General features: G+C 48.4%; 1 protein-coding gene across 2 annotated transcripts in view; it reads right to left on the bottom strand.

The window, feature by feature from the left end:
* GRIA1 (glutamate ionotropic receptor AMPA type subunit 1) overlaps positions 1–20,664 on the bottom strand; it is a 307,663-nt gene that overhangs the window by 104,673 nt on the left and 182,326 nt on the right. For both annotated transcript variants that reach the window (XM_066273071.1, XM_066273070.1), the window contains exons 6-8: positions 16,218–16,379; positions 13,699–13,866; positions 3,623–3,727 (exon numbers count right to left, since the gene is read on the bottom strand). In XM_066273071.1, coding sequence (XP_066129168.1) covers positions 3,623–3,727; positions 13,699–13,866; positions 16,218–16,379 — 435 coding nt within the window. The remainder of the gene's footprint in view (positions 1–3,622; positions 3,728–13,698; positions 13,867–16,217; positions 16,380–20,664) is intronic.

Below are 20,664 nucleotides of genomic sequence, written 5' to 3'. Positions count from 1 at the left end.
AAAGAATTTGAATTTAATCAGTTTATGTGTGACTTTGAGGTCTGCTTAAGGTGTTCTTTCATTACATTTGCCAGCAGTTAGTTTTTCTTGCTTTCTGGCAGAGTTATGAAAATATGGGCCAGAGTATTATGTTCCCTGGTTGCTCAGCAACATTAAAAAAACTGCCCATTCATTTAATAAACAACCACTTATTTTGAATACGGTTACTAGGGATATAATAAATAACATACCTGTGGTCTCTGCTTTTAGACATCTGCTTGTAGACATTTTAGTCTTGCTTTTAAACATGTAGTCTCTGCTTTTTAGACATTTTAATATGAAGGAGGTGGAGAGGAGGGGAGGAAAGAGATATATATGCAGACCAGAAGTCTGCACATGTTATCTGCAAAGAGCCAGACAGTAAATACTGCAGGCTTTGCGGGTCACACAGTCTCTGTTGCAACTACTCCTCTTGTCTGGGGCTGTGCAGAAGCAGCCGTAGATAATATATAAACAAACAAGTGTTTGGCTGTGTTAAAAAAAAAACAACACACCAAAAACACACCTAACTTTATTTATGGACAGTAATATTTTAATTTCATATAATTTTCACATCATGAAATAATCATCTTTTGACTTATTTCAACTATTTGAAAATGTAAAACCATTCGCTCACGGGCAGGACAGAAACGGGCAGTGGGCTGAATTCAGTTTGCGGGCTGAGGTTCGCCAACCCGATCTAGGTCAGTGAACCGACAAGAACCTGATCAGAAGAAATAAGGACTATGAAAAGAATAACAAAATGGCATCTTTCGACCGTGCTGGGTGGGTGGAGACTACTTTCGATAGCTTGGTCTGGATTGGTCTCTCCAAAGTGACCTCACCTGAGCCGAGATGGGCAGGACGAGGAGAAAGAAGGCAGGTGGGAGTACAGTGATGGGGAGTGGCTGGTAGAGAAACAGGAAGATGTGAGTGGAGTGGTGACGCCATGCGCTGGGGAACAGGGCAGCAGCGCCTAGGGTTCTCAAGGTCATGGTGAGGAGTTACCTTACATTTTACCTGCCGTAGGAAGCTAGTGAAGAGTTTGAAGCAGAGGAGCCATAGAGGATGCATATTTGAAAGTTATTATCCCCACTCGTGATGGGAAAAAAAATAGGATCCTCTTATGGAGGGGAAGGAACATAGACAGCAAGTCTAGTGGCTGGTAAGGAGGCTTTGAATGAGGCAGGTGTGGAGGTGGCTTGGGCTCTGGGGTCACCAGTGGTGATGGAGAAAGGTGGCTGGTTTGAAGCTGTGTCTTAGAGCTACAACAGGATGTGGTGTGTCTAAAGTTCGGAAGCAAAGGTTTAAAGAAAAACTTCCAAAGGACATTTGGAATGGAGGGTTGTGAATTATTTGGGACTTTAAAATGCAGGGTGTGCTCGGGTTACGACACAGTTTCGTTACTATGACAGTGATATAACCTGAATTTTGGTGTAAGTCGAAACACACCCTAGCCTAAGTCACTTACCTATCCAAACACACTGGTAAGGTCATAATCTAGAACGTAGAAACAACAAAGCCACAGAAAAGGAAAGGGACATAAGTACCCTGACTGTACACTGGACTGCGTTTTCTTCCCCTGCACACAGCCAGACTAGTTCAGCATGTCGCCCATAAGTACGATGCTAATGACATAAGCCAAAACACTCATGTCGCAATTTTTAAAAGTTTTTATGGGAGTGAGCTTTGTAAACTCAAAATACTGTATGTTCAGACGGTTGTAACTCGAGGACCCCCTGTACTTTTGACATCAGCAAGGACTTTGTGTCACTTTAGTCTTTCCTTTACAGCTATACATGGGATCAGAACTAAGAATAACAAACCTGGGGCAAGGCAGAAGGACTCAAATCAAGTTGAAATGAGAAGTAGATGTCTCCACTCCAGTCCAAAAATAGCTCCAGGACCAGGGCAGAGGTGGTGAAATCAATCATGCTGGTCCCTTGATAAAAGATCTTGGAGAATTTTTCCTACACTTCTCCTTTGGCAGCCATTTATTAGAATTTGTGGTTCCACCTGAATTTACAAGGTATTTTGTTTGGATAGAGATCTCTACACATTAGTTCCCCACAGTGAAACGGAATCTCTGAATGGGATTTCCTGAGGATGAGCTTGAGTACAGCCAGTGTCACGTCTGGCCTTGGAAGCTCCTAATGTGTCATGGATGGATGCTTAGCGCATGCACATTTAACGGGGTGTCAGAGTGGACCCAGATGCCTGGAGGGTACATTGGCATGCCAGTGGGCAGGACACGGCCTGAAGATCAGGAGGGTGTGCCCATGGCCCTGGATCAAGGGGCAGCAGCTCCTCTTTATTACCTGCACAGGTAAGGCCCTGTGATGCTCACAGAAGTCAGTACAACTAGGTCACCCTTGAATCTGAGAAAAGGCCCGGAGCCACAGATGTGGAGGAATTGATTTTCTGAAATTCAGATCTTCTGTAAACAGAGGGTGCTCAAGCCCACGTTCTAAGAAAGGATTTAGTCATTGGAAAGGATGTTGGAAAAATAAAGCACAGCCATTTGCTTGTGGATTTTAAGGTTACTCTTATTTCTGTTTGCTGATTTAGCCATTCCACGGGCCTATACAGCCTGGCTTATCCAAACTCAAGGCTGACCAGAATATCCCTGTGGTTTAAGGAATGGAGTTAAAACCAACCAACCCAACCAACCAACCAATAACACGGGCTGAATGGCCATTACACTCCAGGGACTACCTTTTGAGAATCCTTCACTACAGGCCATGGGGGCAGCAGGCATTGTTTTTGTCTAACTCCTGACAGCAACCTGGTGAAGTAAGGGCTATCACCATCCTTTGGGAGGTGATGTAACTGAGGTCCAGGGCCGTGAAATAATTTGTTTAAGGCCATATGCCTAGTAAAGAGTAAAGAAGCAGAGATTTAAATCCTGGCCTAGGCACAGGGGCCAAGTATGCAGGGAGGAAGGAACATGGTATATTCAAGAAAGTGAAAATTGATCAAAATGCCTGAAGTGGAGAGAGGAAGTGAGTGTCAAGGGTCAAGGTCAGAGGCATTGGCAGAGCCCAGAGCACATTGGGTCTGATAAAATTCTGAATGCTTTTTTCCAAGGATTTGAATGCTAGTCTAAACATTTTAATACCCATATATGTTATATATTGCGTGTATACACACACAGAGTTTTCATTCCTACTCTCGGACGGAAAATGGGTAAAGGTGACTGAGTGTGGATAAGGACAGATGGTTAACCTCATCCGTCGTCCTCGTTGTCAAGTTCCTCACGATCTCTCAGAAACAGCAATAGCATTTTATACACACCTACTGCTTCATATTTTCCAAGTTCTCGACCATCTCTTAGATCTTCTCAAGCCCCCCAAGACCAAGGTTGAGATCTTTATCTCCATTTTGCAGATGAAGGAATCTATTCTCAGAGAGAACTGACTTGCCCAGGGTTCTGGCTGGTTAGGGGCAGAGCTGAGTCTAGAATTCTTATTTCCTGACTCCCTGAAAAGATCCAGGCAAGGGAAGGGGGGCTCACCAGGCCCTCCTCTCCGGTAGAGCCTGTGCTTAGTTCTCTTTCCTCTCTGCGGGGGTGGGGGGCGGAGCGGGGAAGCCAAGGGCCACGTACCTTCCGGATGCCGTCATGCTTCATTTCAATCACGTGGAGGGTGTAGTTGGTCCGGCGTCCCTTCTCATTAAACTGCACGTTTCCCGTTAAGCCTTCAAACCGCACCTGGAAAACAGAGCCAAGTGGCGCACAGTGAACTCACAGGCTGCACTCCGTGTTTGTTGGCTTTTTCTGCTGAAGTTAAAATCCAAAGCCCCAGAGTGTTACACAGGACGAGGTCTTGGAGTAGCATCCATACTAAAAAACTTGCTATACACTTGCCCATATTAGGCATCATTATTAGACCACAGTTCTCTTTCCTAACAAATTGAGATTCATTCTGAAAACTTTTTTTTTTTTTTTACCCATTGCTTTAGGCTAACAACAGCAATGATCAAAGTACACCGTAATAAGACGTCTCTGTGCCATCCCCAATCAAACGCCGGCACCGCCCCCACTTCTCATACACACACCCTCACATGAAGAAAGGGAGGGGGTCTGCTAAGGAGAGGGACTGGTGTGCTCCCTGGAAAGTCAGGGAAGTCCGAGACCAGAGTCCAGCCTAATGGCGTCCCAGGCTATGCCGGGGTTCGGTTTCTCAGTCCTCTGAGAGGCCCGGGAATAAAATACTCAGGAAACCAAAGACCCGAAATTGGGAGACTGAAGTTTAACCCCAGTTTTCCTCTGAACAGCTGAATGACCTTAGGCAATTCACCTGTCTAAGCCTCCAGTTTCTAAAATTCCTGCCCTATGTACCTTAAATCAATATCAACCGGTCTACCAGAAATTTCATGCCGGTCTGCGAAAGCGTTAGCCATCCTGATAATAAATAGACCCAGTGATCTTAGTCGAAATCACATATGCTCAGGGTGATTTCTGCATTAGCGGCCCCTGAAATAATCCTCCTATTTTCACTGGTCCCTGAGTGTAAAAAGGGTGAAGACCATTGCCTTAAATGACACAGCGAATGAAAGTGCTATGAAAAGTTAAAAGCACCCAAGGAAACCCTTTCTGTTAAGAGGGGAGCAGGCAGGACTTGAAGCAGGTCTCTGTTGGTTAAAGCAAAATTTGTGTTGGAACCCCAAAGTATGAGATTTCTTCTCCACAAATGAGTCAGATTAAATTTTCACGGCCTCATATCTTCAAGCTCATAGGGAGGCTCCAGTGGTCAACATGAGGGGATCCAAGCCCTTTTGGGCCGAGCCAGTGCCTTGGAGGTAACCTATCAATCTCACCCAACTCCACCCTCAAGTTGAGGATGACTCTAGCGCAGGGGTCCCCAAACTTTTTACACAGGGGGCCAGTTCACTGTCCCTCAGACCGTTGGAGGGCCGGACTATAAAAAAAAAACTATGAACAAATCCCTATGCACACTGCACATATCTTATTTTAAAGGAAAGAAACAAAATGGGAACAAATACAATATTGAAAATAAAGAATAAGTAAATTTAAATCAACAATCTGACCAGTATTTCAACAGGAACTATGCTCCTCTCACTGACCACCAATGAAAGAGGTGCCTCTTCTGGAAGTGTGGCGGGGGCTGCATGCGGCCCGCGGGCCATAGTTTGGGGACCCCTGCTCTAGCGGCATATCATTGGCTCAGGTACAAAGGAGACTGGCTGTGTGTTCTTAGATCAGTCTGGCCTCAGGCCATGGAGGCGAATCTCTAGCTGTAACCAATACAAACCTGGCCCTATGACTCAGCTCTGTTTCCTTCCTCTTCAAAAGGAAGCCTGGCAGGGTTTTATCTTTCTCTGATGGTGACCGACTCCCCTGGCTTCAGAAGGTATGAGAATAGTTGGTGTGTGTGTGTGTGTGTGTGTGTATGTGTGTGTGTGTGTGTGTGTGTGTGTGTCTGCTCTGAGGCTGAGGGTGACCCCCGCGTCACCTTCTGGTTTGAATTCTCAGTGGGGAGGCCACGACAGGTCCAGAGTGCTGAACACATTACCCAGCAAGCTCTTTACTCTCTCAGGTTAAACCTGGAGAAATCCTCCCTCCAGAAAAGTCTAGGCTGGCTTTGCTTTTCAGGGAGAAAACAAAAGTCCTGCTACAAGAGGAAGAACAAGGAAGCAATTTCAATCTGTCAGCAATCTCACCTTCCTCTCACCGTGTCCACCTCCTGCCCATTCTTAGTTTTCCCATTCATTCAGGTGCAGGGGTTGCTAAGTACCAGCGTAAGTAACTCAGTTGGAAAAGCAGAGCCGGATAGGTGTAGAGATGATTGGAGAGTAGAACTGGTTTTCCCAAACACTCTGAAATGTCATTAATAATCCAAATAGGCATCTACATTTTGGCCCCAGTCTCAAGGCTCATGCCAGTTAGCAGTGGCATATTAGTACGGCAAATTGCATGATGTCTGTACGACTGATTCCTCATTTGTTGCATGGGACCCGTTAGAGTTAATGATGTCTTAAGGTTAGTTTAAGGATGAAATGAGATATTTTGTGATCAATGCTTGGTAAGTATTCAGCAAAGGCCAACTGTTACTATGACTACTAATAGTGATATTAATATAATATTAGCGCTAATTTCCAAGTATTCCATACAGTACTTTCACACATATGACTTCGCCTCTATTCACAGGAAACCCCCCGAGGTGTGCCATTTAGAGATTATAACCTTCACTTACACAGGGAAAACCAAAACTTGTGTAGGTCAAGTGATCTGCTCCTTTTGATGACTTGTAAGGGTCAGAGGCAGACCTAAAATCCAGAGCTTTTGATATATTTCTGGGATCTTCACTTAAAATACCAAGTGGCCTTTCAAACGGTGGGTGACAATGCTGTACTAGGCTCTGAGCGGGTGACATAAATGTGCAAAGTAGCATGTTGTGCATGCCCGCTGCTGCCACCTACCATTCCAGCAGGTCCTTTCCCAGACTAGGCTCTGAATTCCTAACTCCGTGTCCCTGAGCAAATCCCTGAGCCCACCTGTTTCTTGGTTTGCCCCTCAAAGAATGGGAATGTGCAGCGTGTTGTCTGGGACCTAAGTGCTCACTGCTTAGTGTATATCACCTGCAGGATGATACTACTGCTGTGCTCTGTAGAGTGGGTAAGAGGTATGGAAAATAGGAGACGTCACGTTGAAGCCTAGGGTCTGGTAAGTTGTCATCTCAGAGCAGGGGACTCTTTCAGCAAAAATGACGGTCTTGTCACTATCAGGTTTACATGCCTTTCTCAGTTTCCAAAAAACCCTGTTATCGGCAAACGTTCTAGTGACCTGCGGGCCCTTTGCATTGTCCCAGTGTTTTCACAACAACTTCTGTGATGTTCAGAGAAAGCCAGTGAGTAGCAAGAGCAGAGGTTACTCTGCCGCTTTTACAGATAGGCTTATTGAGATTCAGAGGTTGTGGCACTTGGGTTCAGGATTCACAGTAAGTCACAAGAAGCTTGGGGCAGCTGAAGGCTCTTACTGGCTAGTTAGGGAGGCCATGACTTATCCACTTTTTGAGATAAATGAAAGCCCAGGGGAAGGAGACAGTCTAGAATGACCCTTCCACGATGGCAGAACTGGAACGGTGAAGGAAATGACCAGCCCCAAACCATGTATGTGTACAGTCAGAACTCATAGAGGAAGAAGCTTCTAAGAGACATCTGCTTTAGGGGTACCTGGGGAATGCTTCCTGTCCATCAAGGCTGAGCCTCTGGGCTCTCATCCCCCTCCCCCAGCGCCCTGGAGTGACTGGGGTCAGACTGACGGAGACCCAAAGTTTCCCCTCAGATTCCGCCCATCGCCATCCTCCTTCTGTGAGAGATGGAGAATTAACATTGACTTTTCTGTAAAAGATATTGGGTGCAGCCACCCGTGAGATGCTGCAGCATAATTTTCTTAATTTTAATAATTTTAGAGAGAGGAAGGGAGAGGGAGAGAGACAGGGACATCAATCTGTTCCTGTATGTGCCCTGACTGGGGATCGAACCAGCAACCTCTGCATTTTGGGTTGATAGCTCTAACTAACTGAGCTATATGGTCAGGGCACATAATTTCTTTCCTGCCTGGTGCCAGGAGAGAGCTGGTTCCTGTTTCCACTACTTTGGGCACCAACACTGAATACTTTTCCACCCCATCCCCGGGGAGGCGCACAGCTGCTTTGGCCCCGGGCTTCTGTAGCCTTTTCCTGGCTGCCTTCAAGTGAATGTGTTCTTTTGATCTCTCCTAAGTGATCTTTCCTAAGGGAAATCAGGGTTAGGTCCCAGGGTGAGTCTCGGGACCCCTCAGCTTTCACTTTCTCACCTGAACGATGAGAAGAAGAATGATCTTGCTTTAACGACCTCATGCAGATGCTCTGAGGTTCAAAAAAGCTCATACCCCCCTTTCTTGAGCGTGTGCCAAGCCAGTGAGGGAAGCCGTATTCAGAGCATTATGTTCACTTATTAGATGAGAAAATCGATGCCAGGAAAGTTGAACAATAAGTCTAAGATCTCCTAGGCCATGCTTGATGGAGCCACGGTCAGAACCCAGTTCTCCTCTCCCTAGCTCCCTAACAGGCTGAGTGCGAGGCCTACGGTCCTGGTCCGGCTTGCACCCTCCCTCTAGTCTCCTGCTGGTCTCGTCTGCATCCCCACCCAGACCTTCCAAAGCCTAATCCACTCTTTGTTCAAATGCACCCTCCCTTTAGTCTCAGTTTGCTTGGGAGAGTTCCAGTCTCCATGTCTCGTTTTGGAGTAATTGGTAGTAGCTCTCCCTTTCCTTCTTAGGTGTCCCAGGTTAAATGATAAGTGACATGGTCACCCCCTTTAAAGCCCCAGTTCCCCTCCTAGAGGGAGCCTTGCTGACGTCGTAGTCCTCAGTCATGCCGTTCTGCTCTGACTGTCCATGGCGCCGAGAGCCCAGCTCTGATATAGCTCATCATCCACACCTTTGTAGCTATTATTTCTCAGGAGCTTGCCTTCCCTTCAAGATTGGGTCTTGAGTCCAAAAGGCAGGGTCTGTCTTACACACCTATTGCTCACCCCATTCTAGACCTCATCTAGCAAAGTGCTAGGCATGCCTTCATGTTGACATTCTTGATCGTTGGCCGACAGTGTGAACACTAAGACTGAGAGAGAAGAACACCATTTAGGGCCCGTATTCTTCACCTGAGGTCCTGGGACAGGCTTCCAGGAGTGTCTGTGGTGCCCCCACCTCCTGGTCATGCAAATATATGTGTATGTCTATGTGTGCATTTTTCTGGGAAAAAGTCAAAAGCTTATTTTAAACCCTATTCGCAAAGGCTTTATGACCCCCAGATGCTAAGCCTGAGTTGGGGAGTTGGGTCTTCTCTGCCAGCCAGCCCTGACATATAGTCACCTTAGTGCCTCCTCCTTTCTGGAGCGCCAAAGGCTTCCAGGATGTGAGCTCATTAATATGCTAAATGGCTCCCTGGATGTCAGGCAGGGGGCAGAGGGCGGGAGGCTGAGTGTCTCTACTCTGCTGCTGGGGAAATTAGAGCAGGGTGAGGGGTAGGCGTGTATGGATATTACCCAAGACCGTGTGCTGCCTGCTGCCGACTGGGCCACAGCTCTGGTGTCCCCCTGGGCTGGGCCTTGCAGGCTTCAGAGCCGGGTGGTTATGTGCACAGAGTGAGGTAGCAAGTCGTGTAGGGTGGAGCTCCAGTGTCATCACCACCGCTCACTGGCTGTATAATTTTGGAAAGACTCTTTTTTTTTTTAGCATTTCTGAAGCTCAGCTTCTCCATTTATAAAGCACAATTAAAAAAACTAGCTAACTCAGAGTGATATATTTAGGATTCAATGAGATCAAAGATGTGAAGTATGTTCAGAATCTTGTACACAGTAAGCCCTTAACACATCATAACTGGTATTACCATTATTTTTATTTTATTATTATTATTAATTTTTTGACAGAGACAGAGAGAGTTGGAGAGAGGGGCAGATAGGGACAGAAGGACAGATAGACAGGAAGAGAGAGAGATGAGAAGCATCAATTCTTTGTTGTGGCACTTTAGTTGTTCATTGATTGCTTTCTCATATGTGCCTTGACCTGGGGGGGGGGCTACAGCAGAGTGAGTGACCCCTTCCTTGAGCCAGTGACCTTGGGCTTCAAGCCAGCAACCTTTGGGCTCAAACCAGCGACCATGGGGTCATGTTTATGATTCCGTGCTCAAGCCAGCAACTCTGTGCTGAAGCTGGTGAACCCATGCTCAAGCTGGTGACCTCGGGGTTATAAACCTGAGTCCTTCAACACTCTATCCACTGTGCCACCACTTGGTCAGGCACTACTATTTTTAGAACTTGATTCCCTAGCATTCTAGCCCTTCAGGTAGCTGGTGCTGTGCCTACTGGCCCCACTCACAGAAATTCCAGCTCTAACACAAACTGAACCACAGGGCCTCTCCTCATGTGTGACCCAAAGGCCAGTGGTCAGGGCAGCAGAGACCTGAACCCCCAACCCTGAGTGCTAAGAACTGAATGTCACTGGGACTTACTCAGCCTACTGTGGGCTTCCCAGTGTGTGACTATTTCAGGAGATGAGTCTAGAAGGCAAAATTAATAGACAGTGGCCATGACTGGAAGTGAAAGGTCCCAGAGGTCAGTGTGTACAAGCAAAGGCCCCCTGGGCCACACAACAGGCCTGGAGCAGGAGGAGGAGCCCTGGGCTGGGGTCGGCCCAGCCTTTGCTGCCAAGCAGCTGTGTGACTGATCCCTGCCCACTCTGGTTTGGCCACCCCAGCTCTGAAGTACAGGGAAGTAGGCATCATTAACCGCTAAGCCTTCTTTCAGTAGTATATTCTCGTGAATCTAGGTACTTAACAAAGACCTGGAAAAGGAATCAGTTCGAACAGCTGATCTTACGGTCAGAATGTTGGGTTTTATTTTTGTTTTCGTTTTCATGACTAGTTCCTCCCCACCCCCGGGAGAGACCGAAGGGAGTTTGTTGAGGGCCGGTCTTGCCTTATTATCCCGAGTCCTTGGCCTGGACCAGGGCACACTCTCTGGAAGCTGATTGGCTATGGGAGAGGCAGGGACCTGTCTTGAGTCCAAGCTGATATAAAAGCAGTCATTATTATTTTGACCAAGGTAACTCCCTCCTCGCAAACCTCACTGAAGGCAGAAGCAGGGGAATAAGTATACATTAGAACCAGAAAGATGTGGGTTAGACCACAGGGAAAAAAATTACATGCTTAGAATTCTTAGAGCCAGTTGAGACACAGGAGCTGTCTCTCCCACCCCCTCATTGAAATAAGTAAAAAAAAGGAAGTCTGTGGAAGAGCTGAATGATTTCAGTGTCACCCAGAGAGGATACCAGGTCACCAGAGAGCCGGGACCCAGATGAACTTGGAACACAGCTCTCCTGCTTCCTGGTTCAGGGCCCTTCCTGCCACCCACGTTGTCCCCATGGCTTCATCGCTGTCATGGTGGCCTCAGAATATCCTTCCAGGGACGTCATGAAGATGGGAGAGACAAGGGAGGTAAAGGGTTGTGAAGCGGAGGGCAAAGGCCTGGGGCCTTTTTCAACTGGTCTTAACGTTGCCAATAGAACCTGTCTGAACAGTGGAGTCTGGAAGGGCATTTTCAATAAGCCAGAAGGTGGGTGCTGCACCTCTGGCAACCATTCCGAAGCTGCCTGGTGTCTGCTGGCGTTGCAGAGTAGTTAGGGGCCAGTCTGCCTAGAAGAGACAGGGGGAGGGCGGAAAGGGCTGCTGGTGGACCCCTTAGCATGTTCTCTCTGCAGTCACAGGGCTGCTGCCTCACGTCACTCCAGTGGACTGAGGTACAGATTCCCCTCTTCTTACAGGCACTTCATCTGAGCTGAGAACAGCTGGTGATGTGCCCTTCTCCTCTCGGCTCTTTCTTCAGATTGTGAAAATTACGATAGCTGTGCACGTGTGGTTGGAAAATCAATGCAAATAGTTGTGCATTTTGCTCTGCATTTCTCTCTCATTCAGAAATGCTCCTCTCCTCCTCAGGGAGCCTAAATGCACCTTCTGTTGAATGTAATCTTAAAAGTAGAGCTGGTCTTAGGCAGGCAACTCCACTGGATGAGGAGGGCGGGCCCTGAGGGCATTTGCACCAAAATATCTTGCTGTTGCTGGCTTGCCACTGTGCCCCTTACTTTGACATTCCTCTGCAGGAAGCCCTGCCCTCTTCGCCCAGTCCCTTTTGGGGGCTCTCTATCGGGAGGCATCAGAGTCATCATATGGTACAACATACCCGTGTATGTTATGCATTATCCTGGAGGTGCTTCTAGAGACATCTAGAGACTAAGACTTCTAGGAGCTCTGAGGGTGATAAAACTAAAGGTGAGTCCCCAGAATCTTCTAAACCGGGAATGTTGAATACACAGCCCACGTGTACCATTTTCTCCTCTGGCTTCTGCAGAAAGCATACTACTAAGTGCGTATTTATACTCTTCTCTGTTGAACCTGGATTGAGCTCCGAATCCTTTGCATAGCCTATTGACTGAAGTGGGCACGGCCATTTTCTACCCCTGCTCTTTAACTGTTCCTAACTGCAAACAAAATTAATGACTGCAATGCTGAGGAGCAGGAAAATAGAACACAAGCACTGAGAAACATTTCCAGGGCTCCTTCATGAAATGTGTACAGAGAGCAAAGTTAACGAAGAAATCCCGAAAACCAGGGCAAAGGAGGCCGCTAAAATGGCGCAGTTTTGTCCCTGCGTATCTCAAGCCCCCTTTCGAAATACAGAATTGCTGGCTTCCCTTTTTAGTATATTTTCTGAGCAGAAAACGGAGCTTTTATACTATCAGGAATGACTATCCCATACGACTGTTTTTTTTGTTTGTTTGTTTGTTGTTAATTTCTACATGAGCTTCCATAGATGCCAAGAGCCACCACACTCTGCAGCAGTGTTCCAAACTTCAGGCGTGCTCTACATTTTCCTTGAAATGGCTACATCCGCCTGAGACTGAGGATGAAACACCCTGCGAGGCCCCATTGATGGGCAGCCGTCACTGTCTCACCCTGCGAGGCCCCCATCGGATGGGCAGCCATCACTGTCTCACCCTGCGAGGCCCCATCGGATGGGCAGCCGTCACTGGCTCACCCTGCGAGGCCCCGATCGGATGGGCAGCCATCACTGGCTCACCCTGCGAGGCCCCCATCGGATGGGCAGCCATCACTGGCTCACCCTGCGAGGCCCCCATCGGATGGGCAGCCGGCACTGGCTCACCCTGCGAGGCCCCGATCAGATGGGCAGCCGGCACTGTCTCACCCTGCGAGGCCCCATCGGATGGGCAGCCGGCACTGTCTCACCCTGCGAGGCCCCATCGGATGGGCAGCCGGCACTGTCTCACCCTGCGAGGCCCCATCGGATGGGCAGCCGGCACTGTCTCACCCTGCGAGGCCCCCATCGGATGGGCAGCCGGCACTGTCTCACCCTGCGAGGCCCCATCGGATGGGCAGCCGGCACTGGCTCACCCTGCGAGGCCCCATCGGATGGGCAGCCGGCACTGTCTCACCCTGCGAGGCCCCATCGGATGGGCAGCCGGCACTGTCTCACCCTGCGAGGCCCCATCGGATGGGCAGCCGGCACTGTCTCACCCTGCGAGTCTCACCCTGCGAGGCCCCATCGGATGGGCAGCCGGCACTGTCTCACCCTGCGAGGCCCCATCGGATGGGCAGCCGGCACTGTCTCACCCTGCGAGGCCCCATCGGATGGGCAGCCGGCACTGTCTCACCCTGCGAGGCCCCATCGGATGGGCAGCCGGCACTGTCTCACCCTGCGAGGCCCCATCGGATGGGCAGCCGGCACTGTCTCACCCTGCGAGGCCCCATCGGATGGGCAGCCGGCACTGTCTCACCCTGCGAGGCCCCATCGGATGGGCAGCCGGCACTGTCTCACCCTGCGAGGCCCCATCAGATGGGCAGCCGGCACTGTCTCACCCTGCGAGGCCCCATCAGATGGGCAGCCGGCACTGTCTCACCCTGCGAGGCCCCATCGGATGGGCAGCCGGCACTGTCTCACCCTGCGAGGCCCCATCGGATGGGCACCTGGCACTGTCTCACCCTGCGAGGCCCCCATCGGATGGGCACCTGGCACTGTCTCACCCTGCGAGGCCCCATCGGATGGGCAGCCATCACTGGCTCACCCTGCGAGGCCCCATCGGGTGGGCAGCCGTCACTGGCTCACCTGCTGCAGCGCCCTCTGGATGTCGATCCCCTGGCCCCAGGGCACGGCGGGGTTGGCCAGGCAGTCCCCCGCGTTCCCCCGGCGGGATATGTCGATTCTCTGCCTCCGCAGGCTCTGGAAAGCCTCCGCCATCACCTTCACCCCATCGTAGGTGAGCGCAGAGGTGTACTGGTGGGAGGAATAGCGACAGTTAGGTGACAGAGAAAGCTGACAGAGAGGCAGGAGGGAGCTGTATCTGGGAATGTGCTTCCTAGTGATGAGGATGCTTGCAGTGGGCCAGGTGGGGGGAGGGGCCAGGAAGTGACTGCCCCTCAGATGGCGGCTGCTATGAATTGCTAGCCAATATTGCCCTCCTGAGTTATATGCGTCTGGTTGTGACTTTGGAAGAGAAGCCAAGGCTCTAGAGCAGGGGTTGGGAACCTTTATTGGCTGAGAGAGCCATGAACGCCACAATTTTAAAATGTAATTCTGTGAGAGCCATACAATGACCCGTGTAGGTTCCGCATTATCCAATAAAAATTTGGTGTTGTCCTGCAGTACAGCTGTGATTGGCTCCAGCCACCTGCAACCATGAACATGAGCGGTAGGAAATGAATGGATTGTAATACATGAGAATGTTTTATATTTTTAACGTTATTATTATTTTTATTAAAGATTTGTCTGCGAGCCAGATGCAGCCATCAAAAGAGCCACACCTGGCTCGTGAGCCATAGGTTCCCGACCCCTGCTCTAGAGTTTTGTGTGCAATCTGGCAATTTTATAATGTTAGCTCATTGGGGTGAGGGGAAAGAATTGCATTGATTAAATTCAACACATCTGTAACATCTGATGCAGTCTATGAAAAACCAGTTGGTTTTCTGTGTGTTACAGTCACTAATTGGAAACTAACAGGAACTGTGCACTCCACCACCCCTTGCGACAGTAAAAGAAAAAAAAGGAAATCCAAGAAGGGTCAGCGCTTAATTATTTCCACATGTGGCTCACCCCAGTGGCAGGTTGACAGACTTTGTCTGCAAACTTTCCTCTCTTGCTTAGTCATGGTAACTCTCAATTTCCCCCCTCTTGCTTAAAGTGGGGAGATAAGAGGTTGATGAAACAAAACCAGGGTAACAGTCGGGACAGTATTTCCTGGCTTTGGAACTCAGGTCTGTCGTCTTCACTGATTAGTCCCCAGTGTCTAGTGTCTAGCACGTTCTCTGGCACATTCGAAGTTCACAGTTGAGGGTCATGGAATAAATGTTTATGTATTTTTCCAGTTTTTAACTTTGATTCTCTCACATTTGAAAAGTGTGTGTGTGTGTGTGTGTGTGTGTGTATATATTACATTTGGTTATTTTTATAATCTGCTCCAGTCTTTTGAAAATTGGGTGGAGAATTTACATATTATTAGCTGCTATGTGGTTTGCTCATTGCCTTAAAGCACATTTGAGATTTATTTCTAATAAGCTCACATTGAAATCCATCTTCATTTTGAAATGCTAAGTCAGTCTGAACAGAAGCGGGATAAGACACAGCCCAGTTTGATGTCTTGCCATTCACAAAAAGATATTGACCCGGTGTCAAGAGAAAGTCACAGAGGAGTCACTGTTTGGCCCAGATAAACAAATCCGGCCTCAGACTCCTTTCTCAGTGCAGCGTTCCGCACAGCCCCTGCCAAGCTTTTGGGTTTGACGTGGGTAAGAAAAATCACCTTCTATCTCTGTTCTACACCGTTATCAAATAGCAGACAAAATACATAGATTTGGGCTGCAGGCGTTAGAGCTGTACTGCTGGGAGGTGAGTGGCAAAAAGTCCACATGATGATTGGCAGTTGTCTCTCTGAGGCAGGGAAGTGCTTGGTTTTGCCTAGAGAGGTTTTCCTGATTTTTAGCTGGGTACATGCTGACCAGAGTAAGGGCCAGCTCACTGCACAGCTCAAGGAGGCCCAGTCACAAGGACACAAATGCAAACAGCATTCCCCTAGAGCTGTGCCAAATGTGGCCCTGCCCAGAACAGAGACCCCCCACACCTTTTTTTTAGCTTTTCCTGTGGCTAGCTGGAGCTAGGTTTCTAAGACATGGCCAGTAGCATGTGAGTAGAAGATCTGTGTGTGTGACTTCTGAAAAGGGTTCTTAAAGGAAACATTTGTGCTTTTCATTTTCCTTTTCCCCTTCCTGCTGAATAGAATGCTGAAGTAATGGGTGGAAATTCAGCAGCCATTTTGGGCTCTAAGGTAGCTCTTATCTGCTGCGTATAGCAGAATAAGAAAATAGAAGACACCCGAGTGTTTGAAGCTTGTGGAGCCATTATACAATTCTGAATTTTGTGTATATGAGAGAAAAACAAAATGTCTATCTTTATTAAAACCATTGTCATTCTGGATTGTCTGATCTCTGTACCCTCAATCTTTACGAATAGGTTTTCCTTAGTTTGTTTGTCTCAGGAAGACGATGCTTCTCTCACGGCTAGCACTGTGTAGCAATCTGGGGCAGGTGTTGGGATCAGCCTGGTCCTTGGCTGTCAGCTGCCCGTCCCCTCACCTTGGGTCTCTTCCAGTCCACCCGGGTGTGGTCTCGAGCGTCGCTGGTCTTCCACTGCTGCATGATCTTGGCTGGAATGGTGTCTGTATAGTTCACCAGCTGGAAACCCGTCACATTCGCTCCGCTTTCCTTGAATTTGTTCAAGTCAATGTCCATGAAACCCTGTGCAGGGAGGAGGAGGAGGAGAAGGAAGTCAGAACGCATTGCCTAGGTAAGTCCATTTAACCATATTACAGCCACAGGATTCTCCATCCTGTTCCACAAAGTGGGACTGACTTCACAGAGGGACAGTTGTGCCTTCCTTCCTTCCAAACCTGGCTATCCCTTAGCTTGTGCATGAGGTTTGCACAGTGGTTGAGCGCTTGCTCAGGAGCCGGCCGTGCCTGGATGAAAGGCTGGCTCTGATGCTCACGGCCATTACTGCTGTTGCATTATCTGATGGCTTCTTGTCTGAATAGTGGAGGTGAGGAGGTTGGGGGAAAAAAGCAATGCAATGACACGTGTCAAGTGTGTGGTTCAGACTGGGTGATCAATAAATGGTGGTACCTGGGATTCTTATGATGCCACAGATAAGGAACAGAATGGAAAACATTGTCTCCTCTCTCACAGCCCCCTCCACCTCTTTGAGAGGAGAGGAATCTGAAGTCCACCGGGGCAAGCTGCTGCAGGTCCCCCAAAGCCACCACAGTCTGTGGGAGGGGCTGGCTTCCCATCATCTGCCCTGTGTTCTCCCCAGTACCGCAGACTGGATCTCTGCTCAGTGAGGCCTGATCAACTGGAACATCCACAAAAGATTCTTTCTTGGGAGTGAAACTTTCCTCTCCATTTGGTGAAGTTCATTTAGACTCAGGAAGCCTTCAACTTAAAAAGGAGATCTTGCATTTGTATAATGTATTCCATAATGTACAGTACTTTCGTAGCTACAGCCTCATTTCACTTTACGCATTTGTGAGGTAGACATTACACGTCTATTTGCCAAACATAAAAACTGAGAGGGGCTAGGAGACTCAACTTGCACAGTTATGCAATGAGTTAGCGCCTGCGAGGGTGCGGAAGACCCGCGGTGTTCTGAAACTGTTCAATTACTCATTCGACGGACATTTCTGAGAACCTATCCAGCATTATTCTAATAGCAAATAAAACAAGTTCCTTCTCTTATGAAGCTTACATTCTAGTGGGGAAGACAGGTAATAAGCAAACAAGTAAATATGCAGCATAGTATAAACAGTATTGTATCATAGAGAATACTGTGCCGTAGCAGGGAGTCCTATGGCAGAGGATAATAACATTGGGCAAGAGGACGGGAGAGGAGGGTGATGCCAGGGTCGGCAGGCGTCTTCAGGGGGAGCCTCCCTGAAGAGGTGGGGCTGGCATGGGGACACTAGTGAAGAGAAGCCTGGTGACTGAGCTATGGGGACATCTGGGGAAGGATATTTTGAGCCAAGGCTCAGAGGTGGGAGGATGCTTGGCATGTTCCAGAAACAGTAAGGAGGTTGGCATGGCTGTAGCACCATGGGTGAGAGAGAGAGAGAGAGGGTGTGAAATGTCAGAGTGGCAGCCCAAGGCCAGCGCCTATAGAACTCTGTGATGACTCACATCCCTTGTAATGTATTGTTGGTGGCCCCACTGCGGGAATTTGAGCTAGGATCACAAAGTCAGTGCTACTGGGCTCCAAGGCTTGGGCACACTGCCAAGCCCAGACGGGAAACGGGAGGGTGACCAGGGGAAGCGATTTGATGCATTGAGGGTCGGGGGGCCCTGCACGGGCAGTCAAGAGCCCTGAGAGCTAGTCCCAGCTCTGCCTGTCCAGGTCGCTTGCTCTCTCTCCGACTTGATCTAGTTTCTTTATTTGAAAGATCTCGCCGTGAACAACTCCGTGACTCAAAGACACTCCAACCTCCCTGTGCCCCTAAAGTCCTCTGATTCTTCATTGTTTGTATTTTATAGACAGATCAAGCTCAGTCCCACTCAGAGCCCTTGTCCTGGCTGTTCCTGGAAGTGTGCCTTCCCTGATGGCTCCTGTCCCTCTTTTGGAGCCGAGCTAAAATGCCATCTCTCCAGAGAGGTCTTTCCTGATCCCTCATGCAGAGGTCCAATTCTCGCCCTGTGGTCAGTGCTATGGGTGCCCAGCTCATTTCCATGCCCCTTTCGGCTCTGATATTCCTCTTTACAGACTAACTGCAAATACCAATACTTCACCCAGGTGACAGGTAAGCCAGATGTGTCAGGGAGTTAATACACCCAGATCAGCTCTCAACCAGTAACTGATGGAGAGTTAGCAGATAAGTACTCCAGAATCCCCTCCCCTGGGTGGAATAACCTTCAGGTGTGTTCTAAGGTGTGTGACCTTAGACTGTGTCTAGAGGTCCCTGATGAACGGAGCTCCCATACCCCACAGGGGTCAGTGCCTTGATGATGTGCCTTGCACAGTCATCTCTTCCCTACTCCAGTCCCCTAGTTCTCTGCTGCTGTTTCTAGGACTAGCACTCAAAAAAAACTCCGTGTACTTGAATCTTTGTCTTAAGACTTGCTTTTGGGAGAACTCAATTGAATCATGACCAACACTCAGTGAATCCAGTTCGTTCCTGTTCAGGTTTCTCAGAGCATATGCCACCATTTGAAATTCCTTCCTTCCTTCCTTCCTTCCTTCCTTCCTTCCTTCCTTCCTTCCTTCCTTCCTTCCTCCTTCCTTCCTTCCTTCCTTCCTTCCTTCCTTCCTTCCTTCCTTCCTTCCTTCCCTCCCTCCCTCCCTCCCTCCCTCCCTCCCTCCCTCCCTCCCCCCTCCCTCCCTCCCTCCCTCCCTCCCTCCCTCCCTCCCTTCCTTCCTTCCTTCCTTCCTTCCTTCCTTCCTTCCTTCCTTCCCTCTCTCCCTCCCTCCCTCCCTCCCTCCCTCCCTCCCTCCCTCCCTCCCTCCCTCCCTTCCTTCCTTCCTTCTTTCCTTAAATTAAGTGAGAGTCAGGGAGGCAGAGACAGACTCCCACATGTGCCACAACAGCCACCCAGCGAGCCCCTATCAAGTGGTGCTCTGCCCGGTTGGTCTGCAGCTCCATTGCTTGGCAGCTGAGCTATTTTCGCACCTGAGGCTCAGGCCATGGAGCCATCCTCAGTGCCTGGGGCCAACTTTGCTCATATCATTCGAGGCATGGCTGCTGAAGGGGAAGATGGGGGGGGGATGGGGAAGGGAGAAGTGGAGAAGCAGATGGTCACTTCTCCTGTGTCCCCTGACCTGGAATCAAACCAGGGACTTACACATGCTGGGCCAATGCTGTACCACTGAGCCAACTGGCCAGGGCTACACCAGGTTTCTAGCAGGCTGTTATAATAGATAAAGTCAGAATTAGGTTCTTGTATCTATGTATGCATTCAAAGAAGTTATACTACCCAGAAAAGCACAACTATCCCATCACTGGTTAAAGCTAATGCACAGTTGAGAGATTTCCCATCATTTTTAGAGACTTAGAAAAGAACATCTTGTTCATAAAATAACTGTTGAGAGAATAAAATGGAAATTATTTCCCACAGTCAAATTCTGTTATTGGAAAATCTGTGACAAGCTCCTGGGCGTTTCATACTGACTGCCACATCTTGAACATAATGGAGGCCAAAGGAAATGGCAGTTTATTCAAACATAAATGCCATCAGCAGAATGTCTGACTGCAAGGTTACTGGAGCCAAACCTCGGTTACATCTAATCAAACTGATGGGATCTTCTAACTGAATTCCTCTGCTCCCCTGAGCCAGAGTGAACGAAGAATGATAAAACAAGCTCACGTCTGTGAGGTCAGGTAAAAGAAACAAAATTAGAGTGAAACATGGGGTCAATGTATACTCATATAAGAGCTTAGCCTTATCTCATCCCTCCTATGTAAGACTTTACGCTGGAATAGTAATCTTGAATCTCTACAATGTTCTTAATCACAAAGAAATGAGTCTCTTATATGGCAGTCACTGAACTTGATTTCTCCATCATGCAAGAAAATGCACTCTTCCAATATGGAAAAGGGTTCTCAACTCTGCGGCGGAAACAGAGGCATTAACTATTCGTCCACCTGTTCGCTAGAAAATTCAACTCACTCTATTCCCCTGAGCAAGCTCATGAAACAAGGTTTAATTAAATCATCTTCTTCTAATTTTTTTTGCCATTTTTATTAAATAAAAAAACCAAGGGAGGTAATATTTGATAATTAGTGCACTTTTTATTTGCTTCATCTGTGCTATTAATTATATAATATCAAATAAAGATGTAACATTGCTAATTATATTCTATTAAAGATTCAGACTATGAAGTTTGATCATCACTACTCGTGCCATTTTGCCAATTTTATAACAAGCCCCCCCATACTGAGGCCTTTGCTCTGTATACCATGACTATTGAATAAAACTAAAATTAACCCATAGGATGCTCCTTTCAAATTATTCAGTATGAGAACCCAGGTCTCCTAAACCC

Source organism: Saccopteryx bilineata, chromosome 4, assembly GCF_036850765.1.
Source record: "Saccopteryx bilineata isolate mSacBil1 chromosome 4, mSacBil1_pri_phased_curated, whole genome shotgun sequence".
NCBI lineage: Eukaryota > Metazoa > Chordata > Mammalia > Chiroptera > Emballonuridae > Saccopteryx > Saccopteryx bilineata.
Note: the sequence above shows the minus strand (reverse complement) of the source record. Positions and strands in the feature narration are given on the sequence as shown.